At 38.3% G+C, this 26,173-nt stretch overlaps 2 protein-coding genes across 7 annotated transcripts in view; one reads left to right on the top strand and one right to left on the bottom strand.

Moving 5' to 3' along the window:
* The window catches only part of FBXO8 (F-box protein 8), a 40,276-nt gene extending 31,558 nt beyond the window's left edge, over positions 1 to 8,718 (bottom strand). The window contains exon 1 of one of the 2 annotated variants that reach the window (XM_005882689.2): positions 8,462 to 8,718. The gene's annotated coding sequence lies outside the window, so the exon portion shown is untranslated. Of the gene's footprint in view, positions 1 to 8,109; positions 8,390 to 8,461 lie in introns of those variants that run through there. The other variant, XM_014530354.1, reaches the window with a different exon arrangement.
* Positions 8,719 to 8,942: 224 nt separating this feature from the next.
* Positions 8,943 to 26,173, top strand: part of CEP44 (centrosomal protein 44kDa) — a 24,290-nt gene continuing 7,059 nt past the window's right edge. The window contains exons 1-7 of one of the 5 annotated variants that reach the window (XM_014530352.1): positions 9,002 to 9,275; positions 10,437 to 10,545; positions 16,926 to 17,064; positions 21,852 to 21,999; positions 23,120 to 23,266; positions 23,647 to 23,769; positions 24,828 to 24,998. In XM_014530352.1, the coding sequence (XP_014385838.1) occupies positions 16,976 to 17,064; positions 21,852 to 21,999; positions 23,120 to 23,266; positions 23,647 to 23,769; positions 24,828 to 24,998 (678 nt within the window). In that variant the 5' untranslated portion in view covers positions 9,002 to 9,275; positions 10,437 to 10,545; positions 16,926 to 16,975. The other 4 variants (XM_005882684.2, XM_014530353.1, XM_005882683.2 and 1 more) reach the window with 4 other exon arrangements.

Raw genomic sequence — 26,173 nt, 5'->3', positions numbered from 1 at the left:
CTTAATTTTAATATTCTGAGCTCTAAAATTATTTCAATTCATTCATAGTTTTAGAAATAGGTTTTAAACTAGAATTAAGATAAATATAAATGGTTGGGTACCATCTCATGAACATGATTTATGACATAAGGCAGTGATTTTCAACTGGTGTGCCACAAGAATTTTTAAAACATGCAATACCTGACTATTCAGTCAGGGGTGCTGACCTCTTTTCCCTTAGATTGTAAAATTTAAAAAATGACAACAGCCAATACAACAATAGTTGTCCGGTGTGAATGAATGAAAATCAAAGCTTTTTCTTTTTTTTAACAGATCCGCAAAAATATATTTTTTGGTGTGCTGCAGAATTTTAGTAGTTTATGTGTGCCATGAGATGAAAACAGTTGAAAATGGCAGACATAAGGTATCAATTGGACAGCAGATAGAAGAAAGAATGTTCTAACTCACTTTTGAAAAAATCTTATGGTCAACTTTTGTCTTGTTAGAAATAGAAGACTGAGCCCTAGCTGGTTTGGCTCAGTGGATACAGCATTAGTCTGCGGACTAAAGGGTCCTGGGTTTGATTCTGGTCAAGGACACATGCCCGAGTTGTGGTCTCAATCCCCAGTAGGGGATGTGCAGGAGGCAGCTGATCAATGATTCTCTCTCATCACTGATGTTTCTCTCTCTCTCTCTCCCTCTCCCTTCCTCTCTGAAATCAATGAAAATACATGTATTTTTCAAAAAGATGTAAGATTGAGCACATATAATTATCACTTTTCCCTTCTATTAAAATGAGAGAAAAGGAATAAAAATTGTAAAAACTAAACCTGTGAAAGAAAGGAAAACAGGATGTTAAGTGGACATGAAATTTCAACAGATTTTTGTAATGTGAGAGTGGAAGGGGAGTGCTTACTAATGAACCCATGAAGAGGAAGGCGGAGAAAAGTCTGGAAGAGCAGAGAGAAAAGTACATTACAGAACCCTCAAGAGGCTTTTAGGGGTCCAAAACACAGTATAAAGATGGTAGTAATTCAGAGCAAAATGAGGAACAAAAAAACAGGATTAACATTTCTGGGTCACTGTTACCTTACTTACACAATAATGAAAAAAAAATCCCCCTTTACAATTTTTTGTGAGAATTAAATGTGCGCACATGGAACAACAGACCACAATTTAGCCACCAACACACATACATCATGTGTCTAGAATGCTTACACATCTATTTCAACCCCTTTTCTTACCTAAGTAAAATGAAGAGGCAGACAGTTTCACTAAAGAAATTGAATGACCATAGAGAAAAGACTCCCCTCCTCTCCTACTCGCAGTTACAAGTGGCCCAACATAATGGCTATCAGACCAGAGCAAGGGCAACCCTATGCAGATGCATACATCTATAGATCAACTTTTTATTGTCTTAAAGATCCAATGTTCAATCCTTAAAGTGCAGCTGAGATACTCACATAACAATCACCTGGTTTATTTTTCCTGATTTCACCCAGTGACTCTTTAATCAAAGTTAAATTTAATCTTAATCTAATAGACATAGTTATAAAATCATATACTTTACCTATGACATATTTTGAGAGTTTGAGTAGAGTAGAAATCCACTGAAACTCTGCTATATAGGAATATGGTAGAAAGGTACATCTTTCTCCCAACTTTCCCCTTTCCAATCCACTTGGGATCCCCCACCCCTTCATCCCCTACGGTAGTGGTTCTCAAGCTTCTGGTCCTTTTAAATACAGTTCCTCATGTTGTGATCCAACCATAAAATTATTTTCGTTGCTACTTCATAACTGTAATGTCGCTACTGTTATGAATGGTAATGTAAATATCTGATATGCAGGATGGTCTTAGGCGACCCCTGTGAAAGGGTCGTTTGACCGCCAAAGGGGTCGCGACCCACAGGTTGAGAACCGCTGCTAAGGGCTACCAAGAAACTCCTTCTTAAATACGGAATATGAATGTCCAAAGCTTTTATTCTTAACCACCAAACCACATGCCCTGAGTTGTTAGAGCCCACAGATGGCAAAGGCAACCTACCATCTGTTTCTTCATCACTGGCTCGCATCTTTTACCTCTGTCACTGCTTATTAGCTCCATTCTCTTTCCCAGCTGTGCTTCTCTTTCAGGCTACTGTTCTTGTGGAAAGCACAGAGGCTTTGATGTGAAAACAAGTCTGGTTCAAACTCCAACAGAGAATCTGATGAGCCTGTAGTTTGTGGTCCTCATTTGCCACATCAGTAAAATAATGGATAATTCTTACCCAATGGATACTTAGAGAACCTACCCACAGTAGATAGTTTACAATAAGAGGTAGTTTTGTAGCCACCCCTCATGCCCTTTTAATGATAACACTTATTTTGTTTTTTCCCATTTCAGAGTACACTTGATTATTTTGGACTTAATTACCTGAGTAGTCATATCCTGGTTCTAAATTTCATTAATTTAGGATTTGTGAAATTTGGAGAGATTCCATTTACCTTTGGTAGGAGAAGAAAATAACAACTAGTGAATATATAAAGTAGAAGGTAACTTTGCTTAGATTGATATATAAACACAAAGTTTAGCAAATAAGGTCAGTGATAACAAAGATAGTGTTTTGGTGGTAAGTACTAACATATTTAATCGCTATTGATATGTTAATGTCTGACAGAGAAATGGTTAGAAGTGTTCTTGATACTGTTACTCTGGAGGGCGAATTTAAAATTGGAGCTCCAATTATGCCATAGAGTGTGTGACTGTAAATACTTCAAACAAGATTTCTGAGCTTCTATTTCCCATAAAAGAGGGGAATTCACTCCTATCTATTTTATAGGGTTGCTAATGAGCCTTAACTAACATACCATATATAAAAGCCTCTTTTAATTAGTAAAGCTGATGTAGGTCCTACCTCACTTTCTTTTTTCCTAATGCAAACATCTGAGAAAAAGCTATACCTATTTTTTGGAAACGATTTTGGATGTAGTTTTCTCTTTTTAAAAAAAGTTTTAGTCTAAACGAATTTGTTGCAAACAGCATAAAGGAACTTCCACCTAGAAGGCAGTATACATTAGATTAATTACCAACAACTATATCTGTTAGTTTTTAAGAACAATAATACTTTTCTATTGACTTCCAGTAGATGGCTGTATTTCTAAAAGGGATGGTGTTTTGGACTGACTGCATTTGTAATGCCTTGCCTTTTTTCAAAAGGGCAGAGCATCTACCAAAGAATAAGATAGAAATTATTTATTAATAGCGATTGGAATATCTAATATAAAGCCCGTATTTAAAATATTAAGCAGCTTTAGTCAAAACATGTCCTTGTGACAGTTAGACATCAAATAAAGCACTCTTCTATAAGAAAAGGCTAACTGTACTAAAGCTTTTAGTAATTCCATGACACTAAGCATTCAAATGGCACATGCGGTGGAGACAACTATAAGTAATAAAGAATGGTTTATACCCTATGCAGGTAGAGAATACACAATGGCAGATGGGAAAAGTATAAAGGAGGCTAAAGGTCTTAAAAAAGCATTCTGCTTTAAATACTCTACTCGTTTGAAGCAAAACGATTCCATAAGTCTCTTCCTGAGCAAACAATGTTAAATTACTGGTTTGCAATGATTGACATGAAAAATCTCATTTAAATACTCATTATGGTTAGTTTTCCTCGATATTTCTTAAGTGTCTACATAGTGGAATTTATAAATAAGAAATTTCCTACCTCAGAGGTAGAGATCTAAAATACGTACCAAAAGGTTATCTCTCAAATGCAATTTATATTAACATTGAAAGATCAAGGATGTTCACTTATTTGTATCTTTTTGACAATTTTCATTTTTTTTCCTAGTAGAAAGAAGTAACAACTATATTTTTGTTTTTAAAAATCTTTAAGTGATATTATGATATTACTCAATGGCATAGGAACATAGGAGATTCTGTGAGAAAGTATTTTCTATGTGACATTTAGAATCAATTTGGCAGCCCAGCATTTACTTCTCTACTTCCAAAAGAACAGACCACCAAAGTAGTTTAGAAAAGTCTGAGTAGAGAATTAAAAAAAAAAAAAAAAGGAAAGGAAAGAAAAAACCTGATAACCAATCACACCTCTAAAATTGAAAGGCAACAACTGTAGAGAAATGAAGGAAGGGTCCGTCCACAAGGAGGTCTTTCTAAGGAGAAAAGGGAAATAGCTAAGTACTAAGAGGTCACAGGGTACATTAAACACATAAAAAAAACCCCACTCATTAAATTTAAAGATCTGGTCCTGCAAGAGCAGTTTTTGTTCCTAAAAGGCATACCAGTTGTACTAGTTTTAATTCACAAAGATTTACAATATTACTTTGTTTTCTGGAGGTTTTTTCCTGTTCTTTAATTTGATTCTATAATGAGTGTTACCAAATGGCATCTAAACAAATGTAAAAATTAAGATGTGTTATTTAAATGTAACCAAAAAGCTGAGAACTGCGTGCCTATTCAATTTCTTCAGGTTTTTTCCCCAAAAAATGTTCCACTGTCTGTTTTAACTTTTAAATAAATTTATCATACTTCTCACCAGCATTATTTTTAATTACACTGGTTCTTCCTTGACTACACTATTTACTCAACCCAATTATAATCAGCAGCTGCATATCCCAACTCACCTCCTCAGGACATACCGCACTCTATGCCCACCAACCACAATGGCCATTCCTATGAGAGTTGTGGAATTAAATACAAAACCAAGACTATAACTCTTACTGAATTGCTTTTATACAAACCAAACAATATATTAAATAAAATAAATATCAAAGGAAGCCCCAAATAGGAGGAAAATCAGAAATGAGATGAGAAACATCTAATAATAAAGATTCCAACACAAAACATGGTTTTGATTCAGGCTCCTTCTTTGACTAGTTGTAAGTACTGAGCAAGTCACTTAGATTTCAAAGTCTCAGTTTCCTCACCTGTAATACAAGGATTTTGAACTTGATGATCCCTAAGGTCTCTTTTAGCTATAAAATTCTATGATTCTATAAAAATAAAATGAGAAAACATTCTTTTAGAAGGTAAAATGCAGAGGTGATAGAGACAGATGCATGTATGTGTGTTTGAGTGTATTTAGCATCTGCCTTTCCCATCTCTCTTTTCCATGTTCACGACTTCTACAAATCACTATTCAGCAAGAGCCCAGGGGCTTGTTCTCCAAGCATGACTCACTTGCTAAAATCTTGCTCCTTCTTTCAATCAGTTTATGAAATCCTGTGCGACCTATTCTTGAAGAATATGCAAACTGCTGATTACAGAGCTAAACTCCCTAAATCTGCTGCTTAAATTTGAAACCACAAATATCTTTCCTCATCGTTATATCATAAAAGTATTTGCCCCAAATATGATGTAATCTTACTCAAGTTAGGACATTTTAGTTTTAGTGTGGAATCTATGTCAATAAATTTGTCAGAATAACAAAATAATGAGAAAAAATAAAGAAATGGGGAACATAAATTTTTAGAAGTAGATGTATGATATTAAAGTTGTTTTAAAATTTTAAGTAAACTACTTCAATGAAAAAGTATCATGCGTTAGATGTATATTTCACAGACTTTCAATATTAATTTTTTAAAAAATTTTTTATTGCTTAAAGTATTACAAAGAGTATTACATATGTCTCCTCCCCCCCCCCCTTGACTTTCCCCTGGCCTCCCCTACTCCCCAGTGTCTTGTCAATATTAATTATTTTGATGCATTTTCACAGGCCAACCAAGGCATTAGTCTGTTTCCAAATTCGAATGAAGATATAGAAAAACATAGTGTACACAGCAGTTGGCTCATCAATGAACTATAAAATCATAAATCTGAATGACTAATTTCAATGTACTATGATAAAAAAGGTCATCTCTTGGCAATTCAATGTTTTAGTTTACACAAAGCACAACACACACACAAAACATTCCCTATTAAACTGATCATACATAATAAATTACAATTCATGTTTTAGCTTATCTAGAAGTTATTACCTTAAGATATTTTATGGGTGAAAGTACATCAACTGTGTTACTTTTGTAAGCATCTGTTTAAAATTTTGCAGCCATCTAAGGGCCCCAAACTACTATAAATGAAGTATGTTAACCTGATAGGGAGCCCCAATTTAAAAGCCAAATTTACAATCTGAGAATTGACACAATCAGGCTGGTATTAAGCCCCTGAGGGATAAGAGATAAACTTGAGTAATACTTTACTTACAGATAAGGATTTACAACATCTTTCAAACTTGGAAGAAGCATAGACATTTTTACAGTGGGTCACAGCCAAAATCGTGTCACAAGAAAACCTGAAGTCTATACCTTTAATTTCTGATAAACTTATATGGTTCCCTGACAAAAGCTATGCTGGTAAGGGTACATCCAGGTAATGCTGGAAAAGGTGGTACCTGCCACCTAATAGTGCTTAAAAACAGACATACAAGATACAGTTCCACTCTAGGACATACCTCTCCCCCATCCCTTTTTGATCTCATACCCCCATAAAGACTGCCACTGATCTGCCTGCTTTCTACACCAGAAGGCTTCCTGCTATCTTTTCTTTCCTCCTTAAAAGCTAACGTTGCTCATGTTTGTTTTGATACAATTTCAACCATATAACATGGCAATGAGTAAGGAATACACAATCTCCAGCTGTGATGTGCTCTGCTCACAGAGACCTTAAAAAACACAAGCATTCCTCAGACACACATCATCCCTCAGGCAGTTTCCCAAGCAAAATAATGAGCCTCTCTTCAAATAATTAGTAGGGGGGGAAAAAGGAGACAAAAAAACCCAACAAAAAAACAAAAACACACACACACCAAAACACTTTTCCAAGAGAGATAAGGCTTGTATATGTTTATTTCTTTACAATCTGACATTCCTCCTTGTCTGACTGCATTTCTACTCAGTTATTCCTATTACCTCCTAAAATTTATCAGGCAGGGTATCTGTTAGGCAGCCTCTAAGATGGCCCCCAAAGATCCTTGCATCCTGGGACGTAAGCCCTTGTGTAATCCTCTCCAGATAGATTTTGGGTTGGATTATTTACTCACTTCCAACAAACACCATGGCAGTAGTGATGGGGTAAACTTCTGAGATCAGGTTATAAAAGACTATAGAGAGCCTTAGGGACTCTGTTAGATTGAAGCCAGCTGCTATGCTGCAAGGCAGCCCTGTGGGGAAGCCCCTGTGGTGGAAAGCCAGGTCTGCCAATACAAGGCGAGTGCACTGGGAAGTGGATCCTTCTCCCCCTCAGTGGAATCTTCAGGTGACATCTCAGCCCCCATGTACAGCTTGACCACAACTGCATGAAAGACCATGAGTCAGAGGTGCTCTGCTGAGCGTTTCATGACCCACAGAAACTTTGATATAATAAATCCTTGTTATTTCAAGCAGCTAAATTCGGGGGCAATTTGTTACTCAGCAAGGGATAACTAATGAAGGATCTAATCAGACAAACTGTCAAGTTAACTGGATAAAGATGTGAAGTTTCCTACTCAACCTGAAAAAATAGAAAAAAAATGTATTTCTTCATTCTGCTCAATTTTGCAAACCATTTTCTTAGGTGGGGGGTTGGGGGTTTCTACCTCAGAAATAAGGTTACCAAACACCAAACATTAAAAGAGGGAGAAGAAAAATTGAAATGGAAAACATAAATTAGCTCCACCTTGCAGTAGGTAAACATCATGATATACTGATTTAGACAGAAACACCTGGGATCCTTTAAAATCTAAATTCCACTGGTTAAAACAAGCACGCTCAGTTACTAAATTACTAAACCTAAACAAAACATAAACAGAACCTAAAAATAAAACAACGAAAACCTTCAATGGCCGAGGATTAGGAATCATTTATGCTACTCCATCCAATTAATAATATGTCATTGAGCATCCACCATATAAGAAACTAAAGCCCAGTCACAGAGAATCAAACAAAAGAGGACAAACGAAGAAGCTTTCAAATTTATAACCAAAGTTTGGTAACTGAAGCAACTGGCAATCTATCGTGACTTTAACTGTGTTTGCATTCATATTACTGAAAAGTATGTAAAGAACTGAAAACTGTGCTTATGCATCAAAAAAAAAAAAAGCCACAACAACAGCAAAAAAAACACACACACAACGGAAACAAAACCTACTTTGCTCGAAAAGCAACACTTGGGTTAGAAGAGGACAATCATCGCCTCTTCTCGGCTTTATTTCAGGATGAAGTTGGGTCACTACGTAGGGTCCCAGGCTGACCTTAATGGCCTAGAAAACCCCAGGAACACACCTATTCCCGCCTGCTGACACCGCCTTATTCCCCACTTTAATAAGCCGTCACCGCTGTCACTCAAGAAGCTTTGCACTGTCATTGGTCCCAAAGTCTTGCTGGTTGGCAAGTTTCTACTAACTAGCGAGCACCAGTTATCTTCATTTCCGAGAAGAAAAGTGGGGGAGTGGAAGGGAAAAGAAGCAAGAGCCCTGAAATATCTAGGCTGACGCTGGTACCTGAGCGACCTGCGATCCCCACCGCCGCCGCGACGACTCGGCCTCTTGACGGGGGCTTTTAGCCAAACAGAAAAGAGCTCAGCCGGGAACTGGTACCCAGGCCATTGGAGAAGCCGGTCCAGACGTCCCTGGTTCACGCCGGTGAGGGTGAGGGCGGCGAGAACCCCAGAAACGGCCCCGGCTTCCTCCAAACGGAGCGCACCTCCAGCTGCAGCAGCGAGAGCTGCCGACAGCCCGAGGTTTGACGTTTCCTATTGTTGCCGGAAGTGACGTGTGAGGTCTGAGGCTTAAAGCAAAAGCATTTTTATCTCCGTTGTGGACGATTCGTTCCAGATTCCCCGTTTCTCACTTCGCCTCCCGAGCCACTCCGAGCATCAAAAACTGGGGACAGTTTCTCCTCTGGCAGCTTGGGATCGGACTGGCTGTGGACAAGGCCCTCAGCAGAGTCAGCGTCCTCGGGGGGTCTGGACGAACGTGGTGTGGAATCTGCGGCGAGGAATCGCGGAGCGTGGGAAGCCTGCCGCTCTGAAGGTCGGGCCGCGCTGCGTGGCGGGCTCTGACCCGCTGTTGCAGATACAAACGGTCGGCGCGAGAAACGCGCCCGGGCGCGGGGGTGCGGCCGCCCGGATTTGTTGCTGGCGGCTGGGCTGGTTGCATAGGAACCCCTCCACCCCACTCCCTTTCGGAGTCCGCTTCTTGGCTCCGCGGCTGCTGGGGGAGCACCGAGGAGCTGGCGAGGCTGCCCCTTAGACTGGGCTGAGGTGTCCTCTCTCTGATGCCGTGACCGAGGCCCCGAGTGGGAGCGAATGACCAGGTCTGTCTTTTCGTCCTTTTAAATCTCGTGGAGGGAGGAGAGCCCCTAGACGTGCCTTGCCTATAGTATACCCAACTGCGCACGTCCCTTCGTGACAGCGAAGAACCGTGGCAGCGCATCCTCTGGGATTCGGTTGTGATTTACGGTAGCGAAGTGATAGGCTGCTCCCTCCTGTTGTATCCTGAGCTGAGCTCCTCGGAAATATTGACTGGAGGGGAGAGATGAAAAGTAGTGCATGTGTTCCTTGCTTGCATGTCCCTGGGGTTTCAATATGTTTCCATGTTCCTAGGAGACTATTGATTTTTCCCTCACTACGAAAAAAAAAATCAATCTTGACGTTTTGATTCCGGAATTAGGTCTGTGTTAACCTGTTTTTCTAAAGTTGTCCAAACCTTTCAACAGTTTTATATGTGAACAGGACAATCCTACTGAACTCTGTCTATACTTGTCCCTTACTTCCCTTGTTCCACCACCCCCCCCCCATTTTCTCAATGTTTTCTCTCTCAGCCCTTTCTCCGTCTCTCTTAGAACAGTATTTCCCTAATATTTTTTTGTGAAAAGTTTTATAAACTTAAACTTTTCCTCTTTCTACTCCTCTATTTTTGATACACGGTTTTTAGATAATATCTAGCATTATGAGCAATGTCACAAACTTAAGTCATCAACCGCAATCGCTGTCGTCAGTGTAGTTGCTTCATTTTGATCAAAAATCCCTCTGAGTTTAATGGCATTCCATTGGGAGGCATCCTTGCATGACCTCCAACAGCCATGATCTCTCGCTCGATTGAAAATGGGGTTGGATTGGGCAGATCTGACTTGCAGAGAGAGCTCTCTGGAGGAAGCTAGGAAGCAATATTGAGACCATCTTAATGGTTGGATCCATGCTACAAGCTGAGTAATATCTTCTTTTACTTTCCTTTGATACGGGTTATAAAGTGTAAATGTTATTTTTTTTAGTTATTTTTCATCTCTGAAAGTATGTTAAAGTGTGCATAAGTTCGAGATTTACTTTTTTAATATCTTAATTTTTAATCTTGTAGTAGACTCAGTCAAGCCTTTCATGAAACTATAGAGCAGCAACTATACTTTTTTCTATGATTTCACGTTTTGTATCCCTTTATTTTTTTTTATTCTGTTCTTATCACTTATCTCCACCTACAGATCCAAGCTGTACTTGTATCTTACTCTTCTTCAAAATATTGATTCCGCTGGTACTGAAGATGATGTGTTCCAGGGACATACTTTGTGGTCAGAAATTCCATTACCAGAGGTAGAAATAATGAGACATTGATATATGTTCCAGAACTACAGAGAAGGGAAAGATGGAATAGATACCATAAAGTGTTAAATGAAATGAAATGACCGTGTACTAGAAAGATGGAATATACAGGATTAAAGGAAGTCTGTGGGAAGAAATACAATGTATATTAAAGTTATAGGATGTCTGAGGGGAAAAGGTGCTCCAGGAAGAATTGTGTTAAAATAGATGTGTCTGGAACTTAACCTCAGACCTTCTATAATGGCCAATGACAATTACTGCCAGCTTAGTTACTTCCTCATCTTTTCCTGGAAAGTAAAGGCTGGTCGTGTTCATTACTCAAGGTATTGTTAATATGTTACTAGAGGCTCAGTGCACGAATTCATCTCTCTTCTTCCATATATCTGTTGATCCCCAATCATCCTAAACGATGTTAAAAAAGATTTGCCTTTTCGGCCAGTATTTTGTACAATGTGATTTGAGGAGTACTTCCTTTCTTTTCTAGTTATCTCCCATTTGACAGTACCCGAAATTCCTCCTGCCTAAAAATGTAAATGCTTAGTTGAAGTAATTGATTGGCTGAAAAATAGTGACTAAAACACATGCATGAGTGTAAAAAATATAGTCAATAACCTGTTCTTTACCATATTGATAAAGGAGAGGAGACTTGGATCAGGAAGATACTGTGTTCCTAAAACAGAGAAAAGGTTCAGAATGGAATGCCTAGGAGCTTAAACTAGAAAGCTTACTAAATTTAGGATTTTGCAGATTGTTAGCCTTATTGCCTCTAGTTAGAAGGTGTGTAGAGAGATGATTTGTATCCTGGGTAACCGTTGGGAGGTTGACTGGGGGAAAGATCATGCTAACTCTACTTCCCCCAATTTATGAATTGTTCTGTTTTATTTTTAATGTCAATGGCTTCACTTTAAAGAAGCTTCATTCCTGAAGATTCATTACTCAAGGTATTGTTATATGTTACTAGAGGCCCAGTGCACGAATTCATACACAGGTGGGATCCGTTGGCTTGGCCAGCAGTCAGGATGATCGGGGCCGCAGAAGGTTTGGCTGGCTGGGGGTAGGGGCTGGGGAAGGTTGTCCTGCCGCCCGATCTGGGCCATTAGGGCCAGCTGGCTGGGGGGGGGGACCACAGGAGGTTGGCTGTGGGAGCACACTGACCACCAGGGGACAGCTCCTGCATTGAGCATCTGCCCCCTGCTGGTCAGTGCACATCATAGTGGCCAGTCGATCGGTGGTTTGGTCATTCTGTCGCTTAGACTTTTATATATATAGATTTTCCTTCTATGAAGTGTCCATGTACAGTTACAAGTAGATATTTTTAAGTGTTATTGTGCTTTGCCTTACTGGTTGACTAGACTTATAGTTTAGGTAAACTATATCTCTTTCATCTCTTCCTAGCAAAGGTTCTTAACTATTTATAAAAATGTGTTTATTTTATGACCTCCTTAGGGAATAACCTTTTCTTTGGAGAATCGAACAAAAGCCCTACCACATGAGTCATTTAAAAATATAATCCTATGGTATTATTTTCTTTGGGATTTTAAAAGAGTGAACCATTTTATTTAAAATGTCAAATATTTTTCATGTGGCCCTAACCAGTTTGGCTCTGCGGATAGAGCGTCGGCTTACGGACTCAAGGGTCCCAGGTTCAGTTCCGGTCAAGGGCATGTACCTTGGTTGCAGGCATATCCCCAGTGGGGAGTGTGCAAGAGGCAGCTGATCAATGTTTCTCTCTCATTGATGTTTCTAACTCTCTATCCCTCTCCCTTCCTCTCTGTAGAAAATCAATAAAAATATGTTAAAAAATATTTTTCATGTATTTTGCTGCACAAACATATATAAATACATATTCTGTTATGTAAATTTTTTGAATTAGTATTTCTGTCTCATAGGCCTTATGTATACCACTTTTAGCAGATATTGCCAAGTAACACTAATATACTCTTTCACAGAATTCTGTAGATTTCAGATTTCTTTATTTACTTTGTAATTTCTTAATAATTAATTTGATTGAGTGTCCTTTCACATGTTTACCCTTCTGTCAAATTCCTGATCAGATCTCTTTCCCATTTTTCTATTGAGTTATCATTCTTTTCTTATTATTTTGTAAGAATTTTTTTACATACTCTAGACATGATTCTTTTTGTTGGTTACATGTATGATAGCATCATCTCCCACTCAATGGCTTATCTTTCTACTCTCTTAAAGGTGTCTTTTGCCTGACCAGTTTGGCTCAGTGGATAGAGCGTCGGCCTGCGGAATGAAGGGTCCCAGGTTCGATTCTGGTCAAGGGCATATACCTTGGTTGCGGGCAATCCCCAGTAAGGGGGTGTGCAGGAGGCAGCTGACCGATGTTTCTCTCTCATCGGTGTTTCTAGCTCTCTATCCCTCTCCCTTCCTCTCTGTAGAAAATCAATAAAAATATGTTAAAAAATATTTTTCATGTATTTTGCTGCACAAACATATATAAATACATATTCTGTTATGTAAAGTGTCTTTTGAGGAACAGAAGTTACTAATTTTAATGTGTTTCATTTTATCAATCATAAGATAAGAAATTCTTCTGCACCTGTAGTTCATAAAGATTATTCTCTTCTGTGATCTCCAGAAAATCTGGTTGTCTTATATTTTATATTTAGATCTTCAACAAACCTGAAATTAATTTGTGAAGGATGTAAGGTACCCTTTACATCAGGGGTTCAAGTTTTATTTATTCCATCTGGATATTCAATTGACAAAGTATCATTTATAGGTAAAGACCATCCTTTCTCCAGGGCTACTCAGCATCAAGTTTGTCATAAATTTAGTGTCAGTGGTTGGTTTCTGGACTGTATTCTGTTCCATTGTTCTATTTGTACATCTTTTCACTTATTCCAAATTTCACTTTATACTGAATCTTGATATCTAGTCGTTAAGTCTTCCAAATTTTATCTTGATAGTTTTTCTTTTCTTTTGCATTTCTATATATATTTTAGACCTATGAATAATGTCCACCTATGAAAAACTACAGGTATTTTTGGGGGGTAGGGCGAGGGAATGCATTAAATCTATGGATCAATATATATTGAGTCTTCCAATCCTTTTTTTAAAAAAAAATATATTTTATTGATTTTTACAGAGAGGAAGGGAGAGGGATAGAGAGTTAGAAATATTGATGAGAGAGAAACATCGATTCAGCTGCCTCCTGCACACTCCCCACTGGGGATGTGCCCTCAACCAAGGTACATGCCCTTGACCGGAATCGAACCTGGGACTCTTCTGTCTGCAAGCCGATGCTCTATCCACTGAGCCAATCCGATTAAGGCTGAGTCTTCCAATCCTTGATCAATGTGTACATCTCTTCTATTTAGGGCTACTTTAATATATCTCACTAGAGTTCTATGAGTTATTTGTTTTGAGGTCTTACATATATTTTCCAGATTTATTCACATGTTTATGGTTATTTATTGAGGCTATAGTGAGTTATTTATACATACATAATTTTTAAACACCTCTTAATTATTTGTGGAATACAGGGAAATACAATTGGCCTTCTATCCAGCAACCTTGTTAAATTCACTTATTTTTTTTTTTTCATATACAGTTGTGTTGTCTGTGAATAGTGACATTTTTATTTCTTCCTTTTTAGTCTTCATTCCTTTTACTTCTTTTTCTTGCACCTTTGTACTGTCTACCACCTTTAGTACAATGTTGAATAGAAATGATGAGACTAGGTAAGCTCGCCTCATTCCCAATCTCAGGAAGCAAGTTTTCAGTATTTCACTATTATGATGTATGATGTTTACAAGAGATTTCTGTAGATGATCTTTATCAAATGCAGTCAGTTCTATTTCTAATGTCATAAGAATTATAAAATAAATGGGTGTTGAATTTTAGCAAATGCCTGTTTTGCATGTATTAAAATTATTATTTTTTCCTTTATTTGTTAATGTATTGAATTATACTGATTGATTTTTTTGTTTTGCTTTTTTATACCTTGGTCTAGAGGCCCGTTGCAGGAAGATTCCTGCAAGAATAGGGCTTCCTGAGACCCGAGTGAAGCAGAGAAGGGAACAAAGCCCACCAAGGCGGGCTTCGCTCCCTTCTCCGCTGCCTCGCTCCCTCCCTTCGCCACTTCACCCTCAGCTTCCTCCTGTCTCTGCCGCCTCGGCTCCCTCCCTTCTCTGCCACCTCGGCTCCCTCCGTGTCCTCTGCTTCACCTCCCTCCCATGTCCACTGCCTCAGCTCCGCTCTCGTCTCTGCTATCTCTGACCCATTCCCTTCTCCATTCCCTTCTCCGCCGCTTGGCTCCCTTCTGCAGTACTTGGCTTCCTTCTACACTGTCTTCAGTCTTCGCTGGGCGCCTGTGTATGCAAATTAACCGCCATCTTTGTTGGGTTAATTTGCATACTCATCTGATTGGCTGGTGGGCATAGCGAAGGTATGGTCAATTAGCATCTTTGTCTTTTATTAGAGTAGATAATAATTTCATACTACTTCATTAATTTTATTGTGCAACGTGTGTTAACTTTGACCATTGGGAGCTATTTCATTTGGCTCCTGTGCCCTTTTGATATACCCCCATCAATGTTGGATTGGTTTGTTTGTTTTGTGTGTAGTTTTTACTTTCTGGAACTACATAATGCTTCAGGTTCATTTTACATATTTCCTGCCCCAGTTCTACAATTGGTCTTTTCTCCAGGGAGCCCTGGTTTCTTTTATTGGAGAATGGTATTACACACCAAGATCTGGATGCCATGTGTGCTCTTTGCTACTGGGGTGTCATTGCTTTTAGTCACTTTCAGCTGGCAGAGAGCGGAAATAGATGTGTATATACTAAGCTGTCTATATCTATATATCTATAAATATTTCAATATGCAACTATCTGTATCTATATTAAGCTAAACATAAATTCATACTGATGTCTCTAACTAATCCATTAGGCATGGCTTATTCTTGTCTCCTCCCCTTGCTTATCAGTAAATTCTCACTCCAGCATTGAGAGAACGTAGCTGCTACTATTCAGTCATCCACTTACTTAATTGTTTAATTCAAGTATCAGAATTAATTCACATATATATACATATATATACATACACACATATATATATATGTGTATATATATGTGTATGTGTGTGTATATATATGTGTGTGTATCTTACCTAATAATAGACAATGTAAATTGCCGCACCTTCGCTACAATGACCAGCCAATCAGGAGAGTATGCAAATTAACCCAACGAAGATAGCAGTTAATTTGCATATGTAGGCTCCAAGTGGCGGAGTGAAGCCTGACAGCCCCGGGGCTAGAGCAGCAAAGCCAGACAGCCCCGGGGCCGGAGCAGCGAAGCCGGATGGCTCCGGGGCTGGCTCCGGCCAGAGCGAAGGCCTGGGTCCCGGGTGCCAGAGGCAAACCGGTGCCAGCAGCCAAGGGAAGGGAAGGCCTATTGCACGAATCTCTTCATGCAACAGGCCTCTAGTATGTATATGTGTGTGTGTGTGTGTGTGTAACACACACACACACACACATGAAACAAGCTAGAGGACAGTTAAACCCAGGGGTACAGACAGCTGGTTGCCCAGTTGAGCAAGTTATGTGTCAGAGACAGGAAGGGAAGTGAAAAACTAGTATTTAGCAGCTCCTTATATATAAACTTTCATATAATCATCCTTATTTCAATACCCCTTGGCCTTACCCCTTGCAGAACTGTAAGGGTCCCCTCATTTCTGAACCTATGTTGCTGCTGTTGGTTTTCTCCTAAATAGATGGGATTGGCCAGTCTGTGCTCTGCTAGGTTGGCTGTTACTCATCCATCTGCTTTCCATCTTCCAATATTTTGTTGATAACTCTTCTGTCATGGAATCCCTATAGTTCTTTTTGCCCTGGTGAGGATATGTGGTTTTTAATCACTTGTTTTTTTAACTAAAGCATCTTATTGGCAACTGGGTGAGGTCAGAACTCTGGAAATTATGACTAAATCTGTGCTTATTCTGTCTCCATTTTTTACTGATTTTTTTAAATGTATCCTTCATGAGCATCCAAAATAGTCTTTGATGTAGACTATTTCAGATTGATGTGTCTTCTCAAATGGTACTTTGTTGTTCAAAATAAAGTATCTGGGAGAGTATCATATATGAGACACATTTCAAAAACGTGAATATAAAGCAAACTTTTTTTTATAAGGAAAAAATATTGGGGGAAAAACACACCTTATATTCAGGAATGTGAGATAAATACTAGGCAATACTAGACTAGTAAGGAAGATAAGTTAGGGGAGAAATAGCTAAGCCAAGGTAAGTATGGAGATGTGAACAAAATAGGATATGTGAACAAAATAGAATAGAGAAGCTTCAAAAATACACAGACTTAATTGTTTTATAAATTTTTACTTTTAGGTGAAATATTAGATTATTTCAAAAGCTGGAGCTGAATGTAATGTTAAATAATGGCAACAGGCGACTTGAAAAGAAGCTTACGGAACCTAGAACAAATGCTTCGCTCGCTAAATTATCCTCAAGAAGTGGATTGTGTAGGGTAAGCTAGGGTATAAAGCGTATTTGTAGTCTTTTGGTAATGATTTGATATAATTGACATGGGGGAGTATCTAAATAAAGACACTGATTTTATCTGGGCACTTTAATAATTTTCCTAGAAATGATTAAAATATTTTAGAAAGTGGGGAATTACAAGAGTTTATTTCTAAGTATGAATTTTAAAGTCTAACTTGAGATTTAAATCACCTTTTAGAAGTAGCATCAAAGCCCTAGCCGGCTTGGCTCAGTGAATAGAGCGCCGGCCTGCAGACTGAAGGGTTGCGGGTTTGATTCTGGTCAAGGGCATATGCCTGGGTTGCGGGCTCTATCCCCAGTGCAGGTTGTGCAGGAGGCAGCTGATCAATGATTTTCTCTCATCATTGATATTTTTCTCTCTCCCTCTCCCCTCCTCTCTGAAATCAATAAAAATATATTTTGAGTTCTAGCTGGTTTGGTTCGGTGGATAGAGCCTCAGCCTGCAGACTGAAGGGCTCCGGGTTCGATTCTGGTCAGTCTCCAGTCAGGGGCATGCGGGAGTCAGCCAGTCAATGGTTCTCTTTCATCATTGATTTTTCTCTCTCTCTCTCCCTCTTCCTTCCTTTCTGAAATAAATAAAAATATATTTAAGTATATTTTTTTTTGAAAAAAAAAAAAGAAGTAGCAGCAAAATATACGTTCATATATGGTATGGTCTCTGTACAACTTTTAAACTCGTAGAAATGTAATGAATTCATTAGTTATGTGACTTACCATCCTCTCACATCTAGTTGGATAGTATTTCTTTATTATTTGGAAGATTCTACTTAATAGATTTCTTATGACCACTTATACCTTGCCTGAAGATTATTAAGCTAACTCATATAACAGACCCCACATTTGGACATTTTGCGCTAGTTTCCACTTTCCCAATATGACTGACTTGCTTTTGTAGGTTGTAGCAAAGCAACATACATTTCTTCTATATTCATGCCAATCTAATACGGTATTCCTGTCACCCTCTATCCCCTAATACAGTGATGGTGAACCTTTTGAGCTCGGCGTGTCAGCATTTTGAAAAACCCTAACTTAACTCTGGTGCTGTGTCACATATAGAATTTTTTTGATATTTGCAACCATAGTAAAACAAAGATGTATATTTTTGATATTTATTTTATGTATTTAAATGCCATTTAACAAAGAAAACTCAACCAAAAAAGTGAGTTTGCGTGTCACCTCTGACACACGTGTCATAGGTTCGCCATCACTGCCCTAATACATCTATTCTTACCTAGGATATTCATTGATATTTCCCCTTCTGGGAAGTAAGTTGATATCTAGTACTTAGTTTTTGTTGTTTTTTTAGAAAATATTTTTTGTTGGAGTTTAGGGAGAGAGAGAGAGAGAGAGAGAGAGAGAGAGAGACAAAGACAAAGAGAGAGAGAAGCACCAATGTGAGAGGAAAACATTGAGAATGTGCTTTTTGCACACTCCCTACTGGGTATCGAGCCTGCAATGTGGGCATGTGCCCTGTCTATTAATTGAACAGGCAGCCTTTGGGTGCATGGGACAATGCCCTACCAACTGAGCTACACCAGGCAGGGCTAGTACTTAGTTTTGTTCATTGTAGTATCCCCTTATCTAGAATGATGCCTGGCACATATTAGAAGCTAATTAAACATTTATTCAATGAGTGTCAAGGGACAACTCCAGATTAGCTACATTGTCAAGTGGTAGAGTGAGTCTTGGCTAAACCAACTACTAAGTAGAATTCTGGAGTAATGGGCTTTATATATAAAAATAGAAGTTCTGAATGTATACTAAGGAGAGTTAACACTAAGAAATGGCTGCAAATGAAAGAAGAGTAAGGAGAGCAAGGAGAAAGTTGAGCTCTAATGACTATTGTCACAGGTATTATATATGAGAAACAGAAGGTATTCCATAGTATGTTTCCATAGCATATACCAATAGGTTGGTTGTTCAAAAGAGGGAAATCTCTACTGTCTGGTCTTGCCGGGACTTAACCAGTTTGAATAGCCAAGTTTTCTTCTTACCACCTTAATTATCAACATTTTTTAAAATTTATTTTAATATATTTTTATTGATTTCAGAGAAGAAGGGAGAGAGAGAAACATCAGTGATGAGAGAGAATCATTGATTGGCTGCTCCTGCATGCCCTCTAATGGGGATCAAGCCCCCAACCCAGGCATGTGCCCTTGACCGGAATTGAACCTGGGACCCTTCAGTCCGCAGGCCGACACTCCATCCACTGAGCCAAACTGTTAGGACTACCATCAACATTTTAAAGACATTTGTATAGGAATAATTTTAAAAGATACTGATTATGTTCCTTTCTTCTGAGTACACTGCTTAAACATTTGATTTTCTTATTGACCCAAGAGTGTCATTAAAAACAATCATTTTTTAGATTATCTACAATAATAAAAGCCTAAGCAACCATTGCAACCGAACGGACGACCGAACAGGCTCCATGGGGCGACTAGGCCGGCTGGGGGGTTAGTGAGGGGCAACCAAACAACCGAAAGTAGGCTGCATGGGGCGACCAGGCCCACAGAGAGGGCAGCTGTGGGTGACCAGGCTGGCGGGGGTGGGCAGTGAGGGGCGACCAAACGACTGAGCAGCAGGCTGCATGGGGCAACCAGGCCAGCAGGGGGGGCAGCATGGTGCAACCAAACGACTGAGCAGCAGGCTGCGTGCGGCAACCAAGCTGGTTATGGGGTCAGTTGGGGGCGACCAGACTGGCAGGGGGGTTAATGAGGGGCGACCAAATGACTGAGCTGCAGGCTGTGTGGGGCGACCAGGCTGGCAGGGGGGTTAGTGAGGGGTGACCAAATGACCAAACAGCAGGCTGTGTGGGGCGACCAAAACGGTTGTGGGGTCAGTTGGGGGCAACCAGGCTGGCAGGGGGGTTAGTTATTGGGGGTGACCAGGCCAGCAGGGGGGGCAGTAAGGGGCGATCAGGCAGGCAGGCAGGTGAGCAGTTAGGAGCCAGTGGTCCCAGATTGTGAGAGTGCTGCCCGACTGTCAGTTTAGGCCCGATCCCTGACTGGCAGTCGGACATCCCCCGAGGGGTCCCAGATTGGAGAGGTTGCAGGCTGGGCTGAGGGGACCCCCTCCCTCCCGTGCACAAATTTCATGCACCGGGCCTCTAGTTTCATAATATAATAATATTGGCAAGGTCTGTAATGCTACTCGTTGCTGCTTCAGATTACCACCCTCACATACACACACAGCCTCAGATACACGTATTTTGATTCTTTCTACTTTTTCCCATTTTAAAATTTTTTCTTGTGATTTGCTGTTTTTTGTTTTGGTGTGCCAGTTTATAATACCTGTTCTTCTTACTGTTTCTAATCAAAGTTCTTAGGCAATAAATAACCAAGATTTTTGAGGTTGTTTTATATGAGATGTTAAATGCAGATCTGGCTGTCTTCTATTCATAACATGCATAAAATGGGACAGATTTTGCTGTTCAAAAGCATTTTTTGTGTATGTCTTTTTTAAACTGTCGTACAGGTAAAAAAGGTTGCCAGAGCAGTTTTCTCATGGGTAAAATATTATTGTACCCATAAATATAAAAGAGAAACAATTTATATTTGTCCTGAAAAATTGTAATGCTGTCATCATATACTTGCTCTCTGCCTTATTAAAAATATTGGGGTGGGAATAGGGGGATTTATGTACCTCTTGAATCTTGTGGAAAACAAATGTTTTACAGAAGTGCATTATTACTTCAATTGAACAAATATAACTGAGTAATTGAACTGGCCTCTCCTGTGCTTTGTTGTGGGAGAATCTGTGAAATTACTTCACATGGAGAAAATGAGATTCATATGTGTAGACAATTAGGCAAGAGTACAAGACAGGCATGAGGCATCAGATACTGAATAGCCAGGGAATCATTCTGCGGGAGAGAAATTCGGATCAGAACATTGAGGATGGCTTCATGGAAAGCTCTGTATCTGACAAATGATTTATGGAGGATGAATAATAGGCAGAGAAAAGTGGGATACCTTTCTAGACTGGAGGAATTAGCATAAACTAATAAGGTACAGATTTCAAAGGGGCCTAATACAAGGGGAAGATACTGATCAGATTAGTGACAGTATCCCAACCCTGTTTTTCTCATCTATAACTTAAACTTTCCTCTTAGAATTGCATTTCCTGCATTTTATACTTAAGTTTTGGTAGATTGTGTTTGTATTCACTTTACCTCTATATTCTTTTGAGATCTTTATTTTTTCTTTCATCCACTGATTTTTCAGGAGTGTGTTGTTTAATATGAACATATTTGTGAATTTTCCAGCTTTTTTGAAACTAAAGCTGATTTCTAGCTTCATAATTGTGGCTAGATAAGTACTTGATGAGATTGCTTCTCAAAGTTTGAGACTAATTTTCTGACCTAACATATTCATAATATTTTACTTTTGCAGTTTGTGGTAAAAAGCATATGAGGTAAGGTAAGGTAACAAGTGCTTGCAAGAGCATACAGTGTACTTGAGCTCTGTAAGATGGTACATTTGTTTTATTAAGACCAAATGTACTAGATTTTCTATTGGTATTAAAGAGCTATTATAATTGTTTGAGCAAATAAGTAATATAATTTCATAGTAATTTAGCTAGACTAATTTAGTGTTGGGGATAGAATATGAAGGGTCTTGTGCATCACTTTATTATGGCTATAGTATTGTTATAAATTATTGACAATAATTCTTATATTGCCCCGATTTTCCAACTTTGTGGAATTATGCTCATTGAAAATATTTTTCTTTCCCCTCTTCCCCCCAACAGTTTGATTAAGGGAGATTTAGCAGCATCTTTGCCCATCATCAGCTATTCTCTTACCTCATATTCCCCTTATGTAGCAGAACTTCTGATGGAATCCAATGTAGAGCTCATAGCAAAGAATGACTTGCGCTTTATAGATACCGTCTATAAGGTATGTTTGAGTTTATGAAATAATTGTTTTAGAAGTCATCAGTGGTTTTTTCAGATTAATGTTTTTATAATAATTTCTTAAATATATGCAGCATGTATAGTTGACAGTATTTTCATATGCATTTACCACATTTAAATGTAATCCTTATTGCAATCAAGATGTAATTGAAGTTTGCTTTATGTTTCATACTCTATTAAATATGACAACTGGTAAACGTTTGTCATTGGTATCATTTGCCATTTTTACAACAAATTTTAGTAAAATTTGGTATGCTGGCAGAAGTTAGAGAGAAATGTGGTTTTATTGAGTAAAGTTGGTGATGTATAGAATTATGAGTTAATTTAGTTGTTTGTAGAGCTTTGACTGAGATTTTATGTGCCTTGTTGTCTAGGACCATGTCTTATATCTACCCTAGTATTTACACTTGTATTATTTATTATGCACTTAATCTCATACTTAGTTTTTTAAAAACCCTACTTATAATCATTAATTTTTGCTCAAGTACTCTAGTTTTCTTAAGCTTTTTTAGAAAAGGTAAAACCCATTTATCAAATCAAATTTTTTCTTTTTTAAGTAATAAGTTGCATTTGATAAAATAGGAGCTTTTATGTGTAGAGTCTCTGTTTAATCTTCCCTTTCTTTATCTTTCACCCAGAAAACTTCTGTGGAAGCCTAAGAGGAAGCCTAAGAGGCACTTCCAAGAAATCTTAGGGTTCAAGAGTAGGTTTTGGAAATTACTGGTCTGGTCTATTTCTCTCATTTTACAAATGAGAAATTGCAACTCAGAGGCCTACTGACTTGTCTAAAAAAATCATATAGTGGAAGAAGTATAAACACAATAAAACTATGGTTTCCTGACTTATCTGGTATGGAGTGAGCTAAGGAGCATTTCTAGTGCCTATTAGGATCATTGGGTTTATTTTTCCATCTCTCTGGACAGCCATCTATTTTTGGTACATCCCTCGCTTACCTGTTTTTACCTAGATACCTCTGCTACCTGGTCATAAATCTCTTTATACCTTTTAAATAAAAGGCCACCCTAACCAGGTGACCATTTATTATTTTAGATTTTTGAAAGAGATTGTTCCCAGTATTTTGTTGATCTGTTCCCTCTTCATAGCTTCTTCGTGATCAATTTAACTATAAACCAATCTTGACGAAAAAGCAGTTTCTCCAATGTGGATTTGCAGAATGGAAAATCCAAATTATTTGTGATATTTTGAACTGTGTGATGAAAAAGCACAAGGAGTTGAGTGGTCTTGATAAGGTAATTTTCTTACAGATTTTAACTTAGGCTGAGTGGCCAGTATTTTAATGTATAAAATCAATACCCTAGACAGCAAATTAATACATAGCATAATTACTGCATTATTCAAAGATTTGTGTAACCTTGTAATACCTGGTGTTTGCTTTAAATACTAGTCACTTGTGTTTGCACATTTGCAACTTGGAGCTACTGGTCCTAAACTAACAGTTAAAACAGTACATTTTCATCACTTCTTAGTTTTCAAAATATATGGCATTTAGACTCATTATTTGACAGTCATATTTTATATATAAAATTTAAATGATAATAGAATTTAAATATACTAGTACATCATGTTTTTACACAAAACTTTTTACATCTTAATACTTTTTTTTTTTTAGACTCCCTCACTACAAAAAAAGAAAGTCAATTTTGTTAAGTCAGAACCTTGTTCAAGCAGCGAGAAGTCATCTGCAGAATCTGTTGGCATTGATATCACTGGCAGGTTCATGACTTCAGGAAAGGTCAGAAAATACAGCTACCTACCTAACTAATCCAATGTACAAGCTCACTTTTCTAGCTAGCAGCTGGTTAAAACATTCTAGTTAGGTGTTATACCGTAAGGATTTGTTAGCAATGCATATCACGTTATCTGGGGAATATTCCAAAAGGAAGAGGGTAGAAGTGTAGAATGGAACAAACTTTCTCTTTGTATTTCTAATTCTTATTTCTGCCTTGTTTCCTAGATAGAATAGCAATGATTTAGGAAGGTTATATTATGTGCTCATGAGTAGTTACTCCTAATTATATATATAGTCTTCCTATAACAACATGGGAACATAAATAGAGCATGCCATTATAAGTTATGTGGTTTCATTAATCTGTGTTCATATTTCTCTATCAGGATTGTGAAGAATCCAATGATTGGTAGTTCCTAAACCTATACTCTGGTTTGGGGTAGTGTTTTGAATATCTTCTCTTTGTTGATAGGTAGCTTCCCTGCCCTTATCTGCTCAGCACCTGTGGCTGAATAAGTCCTTACTCTCAGGACTTTCCCTTTGTTGTTAGTTAGTTTGAATCATTAGCTAAACGTCTGATATTTTGTGGTTTAATTTTTTAAAAATTGTGACGTCTTATTCACAGAGTCAGTTCTTGATTATTTACGTGAATTATGTGGTAACCTATTTTATGATGAAATTGTTTTTAAAGTAACTTTCAAATACTTACAAAAGTACTCATTCCCAGTTTCAGCAATTTATTAACTCTTTGCTCATCTTGTTTCATCTTTATTATAACCAGTTTTCCCAACATCTTTCTCCAAAACCTGAAACAGTTTGAAACAAAAGCTGACATCGTTGAAGAAATATTTCAATATTCTAATATATAAGAATGCTTTAAAATATCATAACCACAATTTCATCACCACTCATAAAATAATAGCTTAATTAATGTTTTATGTACACATTATATGTGGTAATTTAAGCTTTTATAAATCTGAAAGGGAAGATAAGATGTTCTTTTGCAAAGTGGCTGTGTATGAGGGAAACACTGAAGCAGCTCTGACATAGCTTTCTCTGGGCAGAAGAAAGCTGTGGTGATCCGTCACCTCTACAATGAAGATGGTGTGAGCATTTCTGACAGTACATTAAGTACAATGTCAGATGTGAGTGAAGCATGTGCTGTGAGTGACTTAAAGGATACTGAAATAAAGACTCCTGAAGAAAAGATCCCTGAAATCAAGTCTGAGCAACAAGTAAGAATTTGGGATGTTTTTAGCAGATGCCAATATTTCTTATTCCGATGTACATGATTACTTCAGCACCTAACTTTGGAATATCTCTGGCCTTTTGAATTATTAATCATGGCACATTATCCTTGTTACCATTACTTAAGAATCAGTAAGACTTACTGAATTTAACTTGGCATATTATTTACTGCTTATGTTTAGGTGTTATGGGTAATGCAGAGATGATGAAGACATGGTACATCTCTTCAAGGAATTTAGTTTAATGAAATAAAGAGATATACTGCTTTGTATGATGAAGATTCTCTATCGCCTATTCCCTATATTGATGAATGGAAAAAACTGGTGCACTACTGCCTTTTCATTTTCCGTTTTGGGCCCTTCATGTCTTTTTCTCTTTTCTCTAAGAGTAGCTTTTCTATTATAGTATTGCCACAGATCCTAGTATAGTGACTAATCTCTACTGCTTCTGCTAAAACTCTTTTTTCTGTCTTCTGTGTCTTGTGACGTCTCTACATCTGTATACAGTTGGCATTAATAAAACTGCCAGATGGCCATTAGGCTTATTTCCCATAGCAAACTGAACAGTTTCAATGCACTGCCATTTCTTGGTCATTTCCTCGTAGCTTTGTGCTAGATGCTAAGTGTTGTTACAAGAAGCTTGGTAGTGACAGTTATATTGTACTACCCACTGTTGTTCAAAAGAGCCTTATGAAAAGTAACTTATTTAATCCTCACAAGAACCATATGAAGTGGGAACTTTTTTTTTAATAAGTAAATTGAAGCATCGAGGTCATACATGTTAGACTGTCCAAGTAGTCTGCCTCCAGAGGTAACAGTCTTAAATCTCAAGCTCTATTGCCTTAACTCTCAAGCTCTATTATAACTATTGAAATAACACAATGGGCCCAGCCAGCATGGCTCAGTGGTTGAGCATCAGCCTATGAATCAGGAGGTCAAGGTTTGAGTCTCAGTCAAGGCACATGCCTGGGTTGTGGGCTCCATCTCCAGTAGGGAGTGTACAGGAGGCAGCCAATCAATGATTCTCTCTCATCATTGACTAGAGGCCCGGTGCATGAATTTGTGCACCAGTCGGGGGTCCCTTGGGCTGGCCTGCGTGATCGGGCCAAAACCAGCTCTCCAACATCCCCTGAGGGGTCCTGGATTGCGAGAGGGTACAGGCC

Source organism: Myotis brandtii, unplaced genomic scaffold, assembly GCF_000412655.1.
Source record: "Myotis brandtii unplaced genomic scaffold, ASM41265v1 scaffold733, whole genome shotgun sequence".
NCBI classification, from domain to species: Eukaryota; Metazoa; Chordata; class Mammalia; order Chiroptera; family Vespertilionidae; genus Myotis; species Myotis brandtii.
The sequence above is the reverse complement of the archived record's forward strand: the minus strand, read 5'-3'. Positions and strand labels throughout refer to the sequence as shown.